Source organism: Suricata suricatta, chromosome 4 (assembly GCF_006229205.1).
Source record: "Suricata suricatta isolate VVHF042 chromosome 4, meerkat_22Aug2017_6uvM2_HiC, whole genome shotgun sequence".
Classification (NCBI taxonomy): Eukaryota; Metazoa; Chordata; class Mammalia; order Carnivora; family Herpestidae; genus Suricata; species Suricata suricatta.
In genome coordinates, this window is record NC_043703.1 from 143,192,477 (window position 1) to 143,209,567 (window position 17,091).

The 17,091-nt window shown below is 48.3% G+C and overlaps 1 protein-coding gene across 1 annotated transcript in view; it reads right to left on the reverse strand.

The window, feature by feature from the left end:
* Positions 1 to 6,897: 6,897 nt before the first annotated feature.
* Positions 6,898 to 17,091, reverse strand: part of PLB1 (phospholipase B1) — an 89,245-nt gene continuing 79,051 nt past the window's right edge. Inside the window, exons 46-50 of the mRNA XM_029938560.1 lie at positions 16,362 to 16,443; positions 15,486 to 15,590; positions 14,694 to 14,789; positions 8,597 to 8,671; positions 6,898 to 7,308 (exon numbers count right to left, since the gene is read on the reverse strand). Of these exons, the coding sequence (XP_029794420.1) occupies positions 7,105 to 7,308; positions 8,597 to 8,671; positions 14,694 to 14,789; positions 15,486 to 15,590; positions 16,362 to 16,443 (562 nt within the window). The 3' untranslated portion in view covers positions 6,898 to 7,104. The remainder of the gene's footprint in view (positions 7,309 to 8,596; positions 8,672 to 14,693; positions 14,790 to 15,485; positions 15,591 to 16,361; positions 16,444 to 17,091) is intronic.

Here is a 17,091-nt window from a genome sequence, read left to right on the forward strand (position 1 = left end):
GGGCACCTTCCTCTCTAGGTGGTTGACACCCCTTGGCTGCCTCCTCCCCAGCGACTGGACAGGGGTACGGTGATGGTTTGTCACTCTGGCTTTTGAGAGCACAAAGCACTAAATGGTTGAGAGGCAGGGACAATTTTTTGGGCATGTGACCTGTGAGTCACACCGGACCCCCTTCTCAGAAGGGCCCCATGCTTGTTTTAATGCTCTGCTACCACAATCTTAAAATCCTTAATTTTTCAACAAGGGGCCTCATATTTTAATTTTGTACTTGGTGCTGTGAAGTATGTAGCCAGTAATGCATCTAGGCCAGGATGGGGGAGTCCTGGGGAGGGTTGGCTTGAGGGATTTGTTCCAGCTGCTGCTGTGGACCACAGAACTGTTTTCACTCTTGAGATAAGATTAGAAATAAACTTAACCTGAAACCAGACGTTGCTTGGGGCCTCTGTGATCTGACTGGGCAGATAGAGCAGCTGTGTCTCAGGTGACTTGGGAACAGGTAGTGAGAGCCTTCTCCCACTGTACCTGCATCCTGGGATGTTCCTCAAGTTTAGGGCCAAGCCAAGATGATAGCACCTGAAAGGAGACTGCACCATCAGCCTCTCTTACAGGCCTTTTGGAATATCAGTAAAGCTAGACAAGTTACAACTGGATTTAACCATGCTCAGAAAGGAGCCGGCAGAGTCATGCCTTGAGGCTGCCTTGCTCACCTCTGAGTGTGGGACCCGGGGCTCCAGCCTCTGTTCTTCTACTCAAGGGAGGGGCCCCTCTTAGGTGCCAGCTAGAGACTGTGCCTTTGCCAGAGGTCATTTTGTTCCAGGCTTAGGTTGAGAAAGTACAGCGACCCAGGCTAGGCATTGCGGTAGGGAGGGTGGGGATCGAAGGCCTCGGACATGCTTTCAGCCCAGCTTGTACACAGGAGAAAGTAATTATAGCTCCCATTTATGAACACCTCCTCCGCCAGACCCTTTTCCCTAAGGGTTTCCCATAGAATCCACAAACAGCCTTTTGAAGTAGACCTTATCACTGTTTATTACAGTTGAAGACATGGGGTCCTTCCTAATCCAGGATTAGATCCCCTTTTGCTCCTGTCTGATCTCCAATTCTCCTCTCTGCTGGGGGTGGGATTCTTCAATCACTGAGCCAGACTGTGCTTGAGGCTTTCATTGGTCGTGAAGAGTGAAATTTGAATGACAAAAGCACTCTCCGTGGTGAGGAATATATTTAGGGGAAGCCTCTGTTCTCTCCTCCCTTTGTCTCCCATGCCTGCCCCAACTCCCCTCAGGACGGGGGTGTGAGCATGCTTGTGGCTGGGTGGTGCAGCGGGACCCCAGAGGGGTGGACTGGGGGCCTCTCCAGGGGGTATGCATCTCCTTGGCTGTTGGTATGTGGCAGGGCCAGCTGCCAGAGTAGCGGGACACGCTTATAGTGACAAGTCTTCTGGACATCATGCAGAGATTTAGGATGCGTGTCCTTGAGTGGCCTCCTTTTGCTGAAGCCCAGTAAGTTCTGGCTGCTACACGTGAGCACTTGGTCACTGAGGAACTGGTCTGAAACCCGTCTGCCGGTTCTACGGCCTGAGGCTGCTTCTGAGGCCAGCTGGATCTGGGGCCTGCCCCAATGCAGGGTCCTTTTTTCCTGCTCAAGTCATCTTTGACTTCTGTTTCCTTCACGGTGGTGACTTTGTAATGAACATGCATCAAAGTTCCGTATATGGCCCTTTGGAACAGCCTTTCCATGTTGGCTGGGAAATAAGAGGTTTTCCTGGGCAGATCCTCAGGCTTGAGAGCCTAAAACAGCTCCCTCCCACTGGTCACTGAATAAATAGGCAACTTAATTTAGTTCTTCAATGTTCAACTTAAAAATGATGAAATATATATAGAAAAAGCCTGAAATCCATGTCCATTCAGTTTAAAGAATAATTATCAGGCAAGATCATGTTAAGAAATAGCAATTCTAAGGTCTCAGAAGCCCCCGGGCATCCCCCCTCATATCGGCATCTCCTCCTTTCAGAGGTACCAACTTTACTTTGATGGTCTCGTTACATTGAATTCCTTTACCGCATTTGCTACCTAGCTCCATATTAAGTGGAATCATGTCACATGCATTCTGTGTAAAACTTGCTGCATTATATGTGAGATTCAACCAAGTTGATGAATGCTGCTGTCGTGGTTGATTTTTCACTGATGCATAAATGGTCTAGTATATTAATATACTGTAAGTTATTTTCTCAGTCTGCTATTGATGGACATTGATCTCCACGTTTCCGGCTTTATTATTGTTAGGAAACATCGCTGTGTGTGTGTGTTTGCACATAGCTCTCCGGAGAGATGCATTTGCAAATGTTTCTTTGGGAACTGTCGCCTAGAGATGGAATTACTGGCTTGTCCATTCCCACTTGTTCAACCTTACTAGGTTTTTCTAAGACATCCTTAGGATATATATATTTTATTATAACTTAAAATTACGAATTTTGTGTTCTCTCTTTGGTTATTTTAAAAGTCATTCTTTTTTTTAAATAATTTTTTAAACATTTATTTAGAGAGAGACACCGAGTATGAGCTGGGGAGGGTCAGAGAGAGAGGGAGACACAGAATCCAAAGGCAGGCTCCAGGCTCTGAGCTGTCAGCACAGCATAGGGCTCTAATGCATGAACCAAACTGTGAGATTATGACCTGAGCTGAAGTTGGACGCTTAACCAACTAAGCCACCCAGATGTCCCAAAAGGCATTCTTTTTTAATGTTTAAGAAGTTAAAAAACGTGATTTTCAGGTAAATAATGAACACCTGTCAAAGAATTTAACTCTAATTGAAGGAATCATTCAGATGGTTAAATCTGGTTCAAGGGAGAATTGGGGTATGGAGACAATGTGACATTGTTGGTCACAGGAATGTTGAAATGATGTTGCTAATAGATGTAAAACTGGTTAATGTCCTATAGCGTGATAAAACTGTAATCTTAGGTGATCTTTTTTTATCAGTCAGAAATCCAACAGTCAACAGAACTTCATGGAATCTAGGCTCTAGTCAAACAGTAAATAGCAAAGTCAAATGCAGGTATATTCTAGATAACTAAATATTTCTTAGATGAGCTTGTTAAACAATAACATCGACAGGACAAGTGGTTCCTCTTCTGTCTTCTTTCCAAGTTTGGGATGTTTTTCCTTAATGATATTGTACTTTGCTTCCATGTCCATAGTGAGGATCAGAGGAGATGAAGTGTTTTGTAAGGTACCAAATATATTTTCATTACTATGGTTTATTCAAGGGGCTTTATAAAAAAAAAATCTATTAGAACTAATACTGATATGGCAAGGGAGATAATTATTGAATACCTATTTTTTAAACTATTGTTTTAAATCATTTCATTCTTATAGAGAGACTGAAGAGATACAGAATCTACTTTAGTCATCTCTGTAAGGTTCAGATAATAACTGTGTCTACCTTGTTGGGCTGTTGTGAGAATTAATGACCAACTGCTAAAATCAGTGCCTGGTCCATAGTATACACACAAGAAATGTTTCAAGAAGTGATCTGTTATTTGAACATTTCTACTGAAGTTTATTTTTCTTTAATACCAATCTTTTCTCGTTCTAGAAATTCCATTTGGTTCTTAGTTTCTGCCTTTAAAAAATGTTTTTTAATGTTTATTTTTGAGAGGAAGAGAGACACAGAGACAGACAGGGACAGACCACAAGCAGGGGAGGAGCAGAGAGAGGGAGACACAGAATACAAAGCAGGCTCCAGGCTCTGAGCCCAACATGGGGTTTGAACCCACAAACCATGAGATCATGACCTGAGCTAAAGTTGGAGCTTAGCCAACGGAGCCATCCAGGAGCCCCAGTTTCTGCCTTTTTAAAAAAGAAACCATGACTTATTCTAGTTTCATGTTTTAAATTCCTTTGCCTTGAATATTTCCAAACATATTTATGATCTGTCTTCAATACTACTGTTATATAAAATGTCCATTTGTTGTGTCTACAAATTCTCATAGCCATTATGTCTTTGTATTTTTCAAATTAAAAGATTTGCTCATTGTTAGAACTCCACACATCCTCCAGCCAAATAAATCTTAGTCCTTGTTTTCTTTTTTTTAATGTTTTTTATTTATTTTTGAGAGACAGAGACAGCATGAGCATGGGAGGGTCAGAGAGAGAGAGAGACACAGAATCCGAAGCAGGCTCCAGGCTCTGAGCTAGCTGTCAGCACAGAGCCCGATGCAAGGCTCAAACCCATGAACTGTGAGATCATGACCTGAGCCAAAGCCAGACGCTTTAACCGACTGAACCACCCAGGCGCCCCCCTGTTGTTCTTAAAATGATGATTTTTAACTAGAAATTTGCAGACTCCTTCAGACTAGTTGGAAGCAGAGAACCTCATGGTGTTGTCACAGCTTTGGTAAGATAATATCTCCCCTTCTGAGATTTTTATTTTATGACACATCCACTTACAATTTGACCTACTTCACTTCTGGAATCACGTGTTTTATATTTTCAGGCTATTACTCCACCCTGGACACCAGTATTCATTTTGATAAGTGTCCATCCCATAATGTGAGTATAACTCTGGGCCAGTCTCCTCTTCTGAGTCTAGGTTTTCCCCTCTGTGAAAAGGGGAGATAAAATAGGGATTTGTGGTTTAATTCCTGTGTGCCATGGTGTCCATCATCGTGCGAGCACCCTGTCAGCTTTTATTGGTATCTTTTTCTTTGTACTATTCTTCTTCCAGTAACCTTTATATTCCCAAATCCAATTCAGCCTGATAGTACTACCTTTACAACAGTCTGGTCACTACACACTCCTGTCCTTCCCATGGTCCCCCCCCCCCACCCCAATCTGCGTGCGACTCCTCCCTCCTTGTTCCTCTGGCTGGCTTCTTGTTCCCGTGCACACCATGCTCATTTGTCTCTCCCCTTAGATGGAGTTTGCCTAGTCTCAGCAACCCCATTCTTTCCAGCCTCTAACCAAGTTCTCGCTTGGTTAAAGCATCCTTTGGAGCTCAAGGTTCCATGTCCTCTAAGAAGGCTTTTGACCAAGTTTAATCCACGTGACACTCTTGAATTCAAATCCCTCTGTGGAGAGCCAGGTGGAGCACAGTGTTCTCAGAATTTGGTGGTTTCATTTAGGGCATGGCTATGGGTGTTGGCCTAACGAGACTGGCCATTTCCCCATAGAAGATGGCACACATCCAATGCATATATATTTCTACCAGGTGCAAGTAGCTGTTCTCACACATTTAAAATTTTTGGCTTTTTATTTAGTGGAAATTTAAGGCCTAGCTCATGCTTGTGTCTCTGTGTCTGCCATGTGTTTCCTTGGGGACCAGTCTGGGACTATTTTTTTTTTTTTTTTTTTGCTTAATTTTTCATACTGGGAGGTCCTGGATTACTTCAGTAGTATATATTCCAACCCAAGTGAGAACAGACCCGTGGTTATGAATTCTACGCGTCTTTGAGGTGGGAGCTACTGGAGGAATGAAAACAAGAGAGAAGAAAACAGGACATGGTGCCGGACTCTTAGAGGTAATGGGCCGTCTGTGCCACTGACCGTGGTAAGCCAGGAGCACGAGCTGGGATGTGGTGGTTTAGGGAATGTACGGTTCAGTCACCACGTTTTCTGGGCCTTAGGAAGAATTGGGGGGCAGGTATGCTGTGCCCATGGTACAGAAACAGAAACTGGAGACCAGATGAACACTGGGCCTGGATCTAGGTGTTCAGAGGCCTTCACTCTGCTTTGCCAAAGAGATAAGATGGTGGACCTTCATGAATGAAAGGCAAGAGGTCTTTGTTGGTACCTTACTGCCCAATTCCCAAACCTGTCCCTGGACCTCTCCACTTCCCTGAGCATCTGGATCTCAACTCTTCACAGACGAGAAAACTATTCCCTTTTATGTATGCAGTATTTTAGAGCATATTTATGTGGGGTTTTTTTTCCCCAGCAGTGCTGTGAAACAGGTAAAATGAGTACCCTAGCTTTACAGATGAGTTTCTGAGAAACTGGGGCTCAGGCTGGTTTTGGGTTTGTTCTGAAGGCCACCATTTAAATGGTATGCCTGGGGATTCTAACTCCCATTCTCGGTCATCCCAAGCTTTGGGATCAGAGAGGTACTTGGAATGCAGATGATCATGGATTCTCTTTTTTTACTGAGGTGAAACTCACATGACCTACAAGTTGCCCTTTTAAAGTGAACAGTTTGGTGGCATTTAGTGCATCTACAATGTTGTGCAACTACCGCCTCTATTTTTCATCACTTCCTTCCTGGGATTTTGTGTGGAATAAAAGAATCTGTGTAAGACATCCAGCTCAGTGGCTCAAGGAATGGAGCCTGTATTAGCAGCCTCTCTCTAGCACTTTCTCAAAAATCTGGTAATGTAGGAAGAAGAATTCTTTCCTGAAGTTAGCACTTTGAGAAAATCGGGTGAAGGTAAATAATTTAGGTCTCAACCCCTCCCCCCCCTTTTTTTTTTTTAAGATGTCGCAAAATTTTTCTCTTCCAGATAACTTTCCCCCCAAAACTCTTCCTATTCTCAGAGTGATCAGACACCTTTAGCTACCAATGCCCAGGAACAGAATTGTATCTTGTCGTGAACTTCTTGCTTTTTTGAAGGATTTTGTGACACGCACAGCCTTGGAAGTACCACCATGCTCTATGTTGTCCTGGGTACAAGACAGGTGTAGAAAAGCTACGTGTTGGACTGTATTGAACAGTGGCCAGCATTTTCCCCACCTTTTACATAGTGGGTTTGGTGACTGGGGATACGTTCATAGGGTGCCGGGCTGGGCTCCGCTTGGCCATCACTTGGGCAGCTTCGGCTGAGACAGGACATGAAAGGCTCCAGCTCCCACACCTGCATCGCACAACAGATGGAAAGTGAGCATTCCAAGTAGGCTAACCCAAGAATAGACTGACTTTGGCCTTTATTTAAACTTGGCAATTCCAGGAGCATAGGTCCCAGGCCCCAAGGAGTCGTGACTGTCCCTTTGGCTTCCGGTGTCACCAGGTGTTTGAAGCAAATGCTCTCTGTGGTGGCCAAGGTGGCTGAGGTAGACGGCTGGTGAGGAGTGTGGCTGGGGAATTTGGGATGAGTGCCTGTGAGTGGCCGGAGGCCTAAAAGCTCATAGTGTTGAGCCTCATTGAAGGATTTTCCCGCCGACGACCCCTTATGGCTCTCCATGCCATCATTGCACCGACACCAAGTGCAAGGCCGCCGCCTGCTGCCACTGGCACAGCCCAGGAGAGCACCACGGGGCCTGCTTCAGACTGGTCTTGGAGTAGCTGACTGTTCCTCAGGGTGTGGAGGTAAGGGCTCTCCTGCAGAGGGGGAGAGGGTCAGGGGTTACAGACCTCTGAAAACCATCCAATGCCCACCTTGGGCTCACTGAGGCCCTATCTCGGGGACAGTGCTGCACTAACCTTGCACATTTTCACTGCTCATCCTTCATCCATATTGTCACGCAAACCTCCTCAACGAGGATGGGTGTTCAAAGTGGTCAATACCAGCTATAACCTCCCCAGTATCTCCTTTCCCTGTCAACCCGATATTGAGATCGGAAACTGATAGGTGAGCAGAGGAAGGGAGTCCTGGGGGATGCAGAGCCCCCACCTCTGTTTCCTCAAGGCCACCACTGGATAGTTGTCCCCATCCCCCCATCCTAGGAGTGCTCGGGAGCAGGGATAATGGTTAGTATGGAAGGACAGCTGGTCATGTGTTAGATTTGAGAACCCAGCATGAAGCTCTGGGTAGGAGCTGAGAGAATGCCAAGAGTTTGATCATTGTCTTGGCTAAGAGGCCAAGTTCAGAGATAATCACATTACACTTCTCAAAGGACCAGGACCAAAGGTCCTTTATAAACAGAAAAGAGACAAACGTGGGTGTATGGCAGAGGCAGCAGCAGTAGGGTGAGGGCACAGAACAGTAGCCTGGGGAGGGCGGCACCTGAGCCTTAAAGGATATGCCTTTCTCTTGCAGGCGGAGATGGGGATGAGGCTCTGGGCGGAGCAGACGGCAGGCTGAAAGCACAGACCTGGCACTTGTGGGGCTTGGCTGAGAAGCTGATCCTTTCCTCAGGAACAGTGTGTCTAAGGTGATAGAGGAAACAGGGCTTCCCCTTTGGATGCTCTGGTGGAACCAGGGAAGGGTTTCAAGCGGCCTTGACAAGACTAGAGTGACTTTCCAAGTAGGCCTTGTATTGTCTGGTAGCAGTTACAGCATGGACAGGGAAGGGAGGGGAGGGCTGGGCAGCATGTTAAGTAGGAGCTTGGTCAGTGGACCGCGTGAGGGCAGTAAGGGAAGAAAGGAAGTGCTGGGATGGGAGGAAAAGGAGTGCGGGCTCCAGAGCAGACACCGCGTCTTGTTTCTTTCTGCAAAACACCCCCTCTCCCACCAGCACCCATTCAACGGCCACCCCTGCGCACCTCTTCCATTGGACCTGCTGCTTTCCCTCACACCCCGAGGAGCTTCAGAGTTTCAGGACCAAGGAGGAGAGGAGGAGATGGTGGCCGTTTGATGATAAAGCTCCTAGGGAACTCCTTTGGCCTCTAGGTTTCAGGGACCCTGCCCCCTATGCATCTGTTTCAGGCTGGATGGGACATTACTCACAGGAGAGGGGCATTTGAGTTTGGTTCGGCTGTGGGTGAAGTTGTTGGAGGTTGTCTTCTGGCCCACTGGCTCCAGCTGGAGAGAGAGAAAGGGAATTGTGATTTCCTCTGAAGCGGAGCATCTCACACCTGATTCCCTCCCTCTGCAAGGGTGGGTTGACGTCAGCAATAACCACAAGATCCACATCAGATCCCAGCTGCCCTGGACCTGACTTCTGACTCAGAAGGGGCAGATCAGAGTCCTTCAGGCAGGGAGGGACCCCTGACCCTGTGCATTGGATGTACCAAGGAGGACACTGGGGCCCAGGAGCGACTGATCCGTCCTGCCACAGCGAGTGTGTGGAAAGGCCTGGCCCAGACCCACCAGCTCCTGCTTCCCTTCTGGGTGGCTGTGACCATAGACCCTCTGCATTTTTAGATTCACAAAATGCTGAAGTGTGTGGGGCTAGTCAGTTTCAGAAAAACTTGTGAAAACCTATTAGTTACCGTGACGTCGTTACTAAACTCAGCTTTGGCTTGTCAACCTTAAGAAATGGCAGTTTCTCACTTGAGCTACCTTGTAGGTTTTTCACATAGATGTAGAGATTTACCTTGAAACATCCCCAGAGCCATTGTTGTTCAGAGAGGTTCTGCTTAACACTTTTGAATCCTGGGATCCTCTGAGGATGAGCTGGACATTGCTCTATACCCACCTTCTCTGCTGGGTCCTGAGCCCCTCAGGCACTGCCTCTGGGGGAAGTGAAAGCATATGATGCCAGCTAACAGCCACACCTGGCCTGTGATGTCACTTTCTGTTATTTTGCACCTGTTCCTTCGTACGAGAAGGAAGGGCCGCTCTGGTCCTGAGACACACCACGGTGACTGGGACAGCACAGTGGGCGCATCACCCGGGGTCTGGCTCTGCTGTTGTGCCATGCTAGGCAGGCTCCTGAGCCGCCCTGAGGTCAGGGGTGGGGCGATAAATCCTGTCCTGACCACCCACAGTCAGTGGCTGTGAGCATCAACTGGGAAGATGAAATGAAAACTCCCTAAGCAAGAGGTGGTTTACATACGTATTGTTTCTACTTCCTTAGAGCTGAGGAATCATCAGCTTATTGTAATGGAACCACCACCGAGGGACAGTATAGATGCTCAAGGTCACGGTGGCTGATTCCCTGACATTCCCGGAACCCACTGGCACAGAGGAAGGTAATGATCATGAGGGGTCGATGACTGCATCTGTTTCTCCCTTCCTTCTGGCTCCTTGTCACCAGTGCCCAATTTACCTCCCAGGCTTCAGCCGGCTACCTTCACCACCCATCCCTGTGACTCTGGGAAGGCTCATTTGTAGTCCCTGGCTGCACTTCCCAACCTCCCGTTCTAATGCTCGCCAGCCAGACTTCAGTCTCCATTGTTGACTGAAGCTCTGGTCAAGGTCACCTTGACCTCCAGCTCTCCAGATCCAATACTCACTTTCTGTTTTCTGGCTTGACTTCTCAGCAACATTGGTCAAAGTTGGTGCTTCCCTCTTGAAACACTGACCTGCCTGGGCTCCCAGAACAGGGCCTTCTTCTTGTCTCCTTCCCACCTTCCCCACCCCTTCCTTCTCTGTCCCTGGAATCTGAAGTTGGAATGAGAGTTGAGGGGCATGGGTGTTGGTCCTCACTCTTCTCCCAACTACCTTTCTCTAGGAGGCCTCACTCAGTCCATGGTCTCAAAGACTCCATCCCATTAACAACCCCCACATTTTTTCCCTTCTAAATCTGTTCCTGACCATGACTCATCCCTGCTTACCTGATGACTCCAAGTGGATTTCTAGAAGGCAGTTCACACTTAGCATGGCCAAAAGAGAACTTTTGATTCCCCCCTGCCCCCATCAAGTCTCTTAACTTCTCTCCACCACATCAACCATCCACCCATTTTCCTTGACCCTGAACAGAGGATTCTTTTATTCCTTTTTGTTTTAAATTTAAATTCTAGTGTAATATTAGTTTCAGGTGTATAATAGTGATTCAACACTTTCCTACCACACCTGGTACTCAACACAGCAAGTGCACTCCTTGATCCCCATCACCTATTTTATCTCCCTCCACCTTTGTTCTTTTACTACCTCCTCCCAACAGCCAGTCCAAAACAGATCCCAAATCTGACCCCTCTGCTCCTTCTCCACTGCCATCACCCTGGCCCAGGCCCCTTCGTTTCTCGCCGGGGCTCCAGTGACCACCTGCTGGTCTAATTCCACTCTTCCTTCCCTCTAGTCCACTGCTACATGGCAGCCAGAGGGCACACCAGGTCCTGTGGCTCCCCTGTTGGAAGCCATCCAAGGACTTGGCCCTGCTCTTGTTCCCTTCTCTGACCTTGTTCCTGTCCCTCCAGTCACACTGGCCTTCATGCTGCTCAGACACTTAAAACTCATTCCTGACTCCAGGCCTGCACAGGTCCTATTTCCTCTGCCTGGTACACTTTGGCTCTAGAGCTCTGCATGCCTTGACATTCAGTTCTCAGTTCACATGTCACTCTTGGGTGAGGTCTTTCTCTCTCCTGCCATTATTCTGTCACACTACTTGCCCCCCCTCCCCCCTTTTTAGAGCCCTGAATATGGTCAGAAATTCTTAATGTTGGGTTTTGTCTGTCGTTTGCCCAGGAGTGCAAGATAGTCTCTTCTCCAGCACATGGTCTAGGCCTCACTGCATAGTGATGCTCAATAAATAGAGGTTGAGGGAGTGGGTAGGTAGAGTGGAGTCCCAGAACCCTGAGTGGAGAAGCTCAGACAAGAAGGGCTGGCCTTGCCCATAGGAAATGAAGTTGTTTTCTGAGAACCCACTTTTCCTAAGTCAAATACCAGATACCAATGATATGGCAAATAACAGGGCTGGGGCAGGATGCAATGGGCTGAGTGGGCCTCTAGTCTGTTCTAGGGATTCAGAGAAGGTTTCCTCTAGGAGCTGGTACCTGTGTTGAGTGTTGAAGTGGCTACAAGTTATGAGAAGGTTGGAAGGGCAGCCTAAGATTTAAGGGAATGAGCAAGAGCAGACACACAGAGGCACCATGAGTGGTGCACAAAACTTTACTCCTTCCCAGACTGCCCAACTGCCAGTCAGAGGGTGGCGGGAGTGACTGCTAGAGATGTTAATTAGGGCCAAGTCTCAGAAGGCCTGGTGTGCTATGCTGAGGGGCCTGGACTTTGTCCTTTGGGGAGGGGCAGGCCTTGGAAGTTTGGTCAGAGTTTCATTTATACAGATTCCTGTGGCTGCCCTGTGGCAAACAGATAGAAGGCAATGGTTTGCAAACCCTGTACCATAGTAGCACTTGGGACTTTTTGAAACCTACAGAACCCACAGGTGCTACCCCAGACTAATCCAGAATTTCTGGGGATGAGGCCCAGGCACTAGTGGTTTGTGTCGTCTTTTTAAAGTCTGTTTTTTTACTGAAGCTAACATACATGGAGAAATAGTACAGATCATAAGTGTACAGCTGGTAAACTGTGATAAAATGTACCTGTGTAACCAGCATCCAGAGCTCCCCTCCCATCCAGGGAGCCTCCAGGACTAGCCTCTCCCCTCCAAAGACAGTATATTAATTTGCTTATTTTTGAAATGTATAGACATAGTTATGTGTCATTGAAGCTTGTTTATTCCCTGTAAGGTATTCCATTGTATGAATGTGCCACATTTTAATTATCCATTCTACTGGTGGATGTGGTGGGGAGCTTCTGCCTGGGGCTTATGAACGGTGCTGCTGTGAATTTCCTACCTTTCAGTTGGGGATCGGGTCACTGGGTCACAGGGAATCCAAATGCTCAGCCTTAGTGGAAATGCCAAACTAGCTGCCAGTGTGAACATACCACAGATTATTCTAACCTCTGGCCAGAGCTGAGCTTTGCTGTTCTAATGGTGGTAAGCCCAGAGATAGGGACACTGGTTAGGAGGCTCGCGTGGTCACCCAGCACCTGAGCAGATGCAAACGTTAGAGGACAGCAAGATTTCTAGTGAAGAGGGAGCAGTCATCAGAAAAAAGAAGGAAAAACTGCTGAGAAGACAATGAGAAGAAAAAGGAAAACACAGCCTCATGCTGCTGGTGTTCCTGGTGTTGGCTTTGCAAAGGTCTCTGGAGAAGGAGACCTAAATCTTGGAGGGGCAGAAGATGACATAGTGTAAAGTATATTTGTGGCCATAGTAGAGTGCCTTGTGAGCGTCAGCCAAAGCCTGCAGACACTATGTCATAGGACTGTCATTGTGAGACATGAATTCACTGGTTGTATATGTGCTGATCCAGTTGGGAGCAGAGAGGCCCGGCGATGCTGTGGCCAGGACACTAGGGGATTAGACAGAGTCTAATCTCTGCTTGGCCGCCACCGAGCTGTGTGAACCTGGGCAAAACACTTCATCTGCCTGCATTCTAGTTAGAGCATTCTGGCTAGATGACCTGTTGAGATCTTCTCTAGTTCTAATGGCCTATTGTATATCACTCTAGGGGTGATAATAAGAAGATGATCTGAAAAGTCGGCATGATGCAATCACTTTATATCTGAGATGATTTTGGATGAAAACACTGCACTATATAATTAGTTCCCAAATTATCTAGCACAGTATAAGACATTTTTCGATGATTTCAGTTTAGTTTTGCTTTATTTTTTTTTGGACTTAGGGATAGGGCTAGGACACCGGTGGCTGGGAGTCCCGGACAGTCCTGTAGTGTTACCAATGTGGCTCCACGGCACTGCATTCACCTTTTGTTTTTATATCTAATCCCTTTCCACTTGCCTTTATGTATAAAAGCCTCTCACCTGGGGGTACCTGGAATCCTCAGTTGGTTGAGTATCTGACTCTTGATTTCTGCTCGGGTCATGATCTCATGGTTTGTGACATTGAGCCCTATGTGGGCAGGGAGCGCACTTATGATTCTCTCTTCCCCTTCCCTGAGCATGCTCTCTCAAAAATAAACATTAAAAGCTATGGCTCCCCCTGAGAGCTCAGGGGGATACATGGAGGGGGGTTAAAAGGAATGAGGTCATGGGACTCAGCCAGTGAAGGACAACTGGACTTCAAAACTGCTTTCAGGAATTATATTCGATTATATATTCGATTATATATTCGATTAAAAAGATTACTGTGGAGGTTGGGCGGGAGGGAGCACAAGGATGTTTTGACTGTAATTCCCAGTCCTGGGCTGACAGAGTTTAATGAAACCTTTAGCAGAGGGTAGATGATGGTATCGACAGCAGAAAACAATCAGACTCAACCTTCCTCTTCCTTTAAGTAGGCCAAGGAGGGACATGCGGGCATGCTGCCCTGGGGAGAGGGGGTGGTGTGGCTCAGGGGACGGCAGTGCCAGGCTTGCTGGTGGGGGCGGCAGGTGGGGGAATGCTGGCAGAGCCACAGCCAGCCCCGACTTCAGTAAAAGCGAGAGTGTGGATGTGTTTAGTCACCATGGGAGAACACATGTTGGGGTGGGGATTGGTTACCCTCTGAGCCAAGATCAAAAGAAGCCACTGGATTGGAGAGGCATTTCATTTGCTCTGCGATTACCAGTCCAGCTCTTTGCCGACACAGCTGATTGTAGAGGGGTGACCAGCCAACAGAGGCAAGGCCAGGTGTTCCTGTGGCCCCTTGACTATAGGCTCATTTCCTAAGGTCCCCGTTAGCCCCATCAGAAAGGCCTGAGAGACAGGTTGGGTGGCTCTTTTCTTTTTGAGGTTCAAGGATATTATTGGGAATGTGTTGAGATTAGACTCATGAGGGCTGGTGTCTGTCGAATGCTAATAATGATTGTGTTGGGGGCCATGGACACGTTACCTCAATTTTCTAAGATCTGCATTACTTCATTTTTTTTTTTTTACAGATGATTTGATCCAGAGATCATTTGCCCAAGGTCACACAGTAAGGGGCTGAAGCTGATATTTTCATCCTGTTTATCTGATTACAAAATTATCCCCCCCCCCCCCAGTACTGAGAAACTGCTAAAATAATGGAATCTGTCAGGACAAATAAGGTGTGCCCCCATGCTGAGCTTTGGGGAGAAACGAGCTCCTTCCATCAGTAGGTTTGTGTTTTGGGCAACAGTCCACACCCTTGGGTTGCCCGCTTTGACACACGGCCCCCTAGGCGTGCAGCACTCACCATGTTGTTCCAGAGCGCGATGGCCATCTCCGCGTGACCACGTTCTGAGAAGTGGAAAAAGTCCTCAGAGAAGAAGGTGAGGTCAGCGCTGCCTCTCTGTGACCAAAGACAAAGGGATTACCTTCCTGGGAGAAAGGTACAGCCATGCACCCCTCTGGGCACCCTGGGCACTTTTCCTTTCAACTTTGCTACCAACTGGCTCAGATCCTGATGGGCAAACTCCTCAGTTTTGGAACTTTTTAAAAGATCTGAATTACAGGGGCGCCTAGGTGGCTCAGTCAGTTAAGCATCCAGCTATGGCTCAGGTCATGATCTCATAGTCCTTGGGTTCAAGCCCCACATCAGGCTCTGTGCTGACAGCTAGCTCAGAGCCTGGAGCCTGCTTCAGATTCTGTGTCTCCCTCTCTCTCTGACCTTCCCCTGCTCATACTGTCTCAAAACTACAATTCAGGTCTTTTTTTTAATTTTTTAAAATTTAGTCACCTATAGTCCATCCCTTTTCCTCTGGCATCCCAGCCCTAATAGTCGGAAGAAGAAGAAGAAAAAACTTAAGCTTTCCATTCTATCCCAATCTAGCGAATAGCAGGGCCCCATGACTGGGGGAGCTCGCATGGCCGATGTTCTCCTTTGCCTGTCAGGTACCTTGAAGTTCCAACTAGACCAAAACGACAGGTAAACAGAAAAAGCAGTTCCCTTGGGGCCCTCCTGGAATCATAGGGTCAGAAAAAAAGCTCAGGTACAGAAGGAAGTACATGGCCTAAGAAGAGCCTCCCAGGATGGCCCACGGCTTACGCTGTTCAGCGGGACAAGAGTGTTCCGGAAGAAAGGCTGTACGACCACGGTGAAGTCTTCACGCTGCAGGTACTGGTGCCAGTAGGACAACCCGGAGATGCCACTCTGGGGATGGGAGAGGGGTTGCTCAATCCTCCTGCCAGGACTGGGCAGACAGGGTCTAGTCCTGCTGTCTCGTGCCGGCTGGGAGGGGGCCAGCCCACCCTAGCCAAAGGGGACATTGGGGGCTGCTCCAGTGTCCCTGCAGGCATTTGTCCTGCCTGGGCATGGGCACCGCCCGTCCTGTTCTGAGGTCTCGGTGGGGCTGGGTCTGAGGCTCTGACCCGACTGTGTGGACAAGGCCTCCCCTCTTCTCGCTGCACGAAGAGCTGAATTAGAATGTGGGGCTCCAGATCCAGCTCAGAAGGGGAGAATTTCAACAGCTCCCTCAGATGCCTATAAAGTTGGGGGGTGAGTGTCCATGTAAAAGGGATATAGATAGGCTTCTCTTCAAGAAGCTTACAACCCATCTGGAAAAATGAGCCAGGATGTAAAAAGACAAAACACACCCACTCACCCATGAGAACCACCTAGGGCTTCAGGGTCAGGGAAGGTAGACTGAAGCCAATATAGGGAAATATGGGTGGAGGGAGGCAGGGCTAAAGCCCAACAGGGCCGTGGACACCTGCCCTCCCTCCCTCTGGGTGAGAGCTGGTGTCTGGCACATGGAGTCGACTCTGGACACCAGGGCAGGGAAGCAGGAATCCTCCCGGCTTCCCCTCTGAGAGTCCTCTCTCCCGAACCTGGTGTTCTTTTCACCTGGAGTAGTGTTTCAGGGCTGGGATCTGCCTTGAGGGAGCAGCCTTGCTCCCGGAAGCAGAGGGGGTGTGGGTTCACCTGGAAGTTCCAGTTCAGTTTCTTCAGTTCTTGCATCTCCAGGGAATTCTCCTGGGAACGTGTGAGGCAAGTGCAGTTGTTCCTGCAAGAGGAGGAGTCCTGGGGAGAGGTGCCTGGGTGGCTGGCTGTCCCCCAACCCCCCAGGAAGAAGGCCTGCACCCTGGATTTCTTTGCATGGGAAGATGGCAATAGGTGCCCCTGCAACACAGCTTGGGGTGATGCCTGGGCCCAGGTCACAGATGGCACTAGGGGTAGCAGGTGCTTATTTAAAGAGAAGGTGGGAGAGCTGGCACCTGCTATTTGGGTTCCCTTACCACCTCCCCAGCCTGGGCTTCCTCCAGGAAACGGCTGGAGTTTTGGAAAGACTGCCATCATAACCTTATGTTTCTTCATGTTCTGGGAGGACCCCCCCGCCTCCAGCTGCCTAGGACTTGCCCTCAGGGCTCCAGAGTGGGGAGCCTCCTGGGAAGCAGGAGAGGCACACTGATAAGGCAGAATGTAAGGCCAGAAGATTCTGCAGAAGCTGTTCACATCGCCCTGCACTACCCTGGTCCGTTCCCAAGAGGAGTGGGAACTAGCTGGCCTCCTTCCCCACAAATGCGTGTGACCCCAGCTGGGATGCCTCAGCCCCCTACACAGTTTCCTCTCCCATGGCAGCCTCACAGGAAGGCTGGGTGATGGCAACTTTCTGCCAGGGGCACAGCTGTGCTTTAGTAAATTCCAGCAGCCA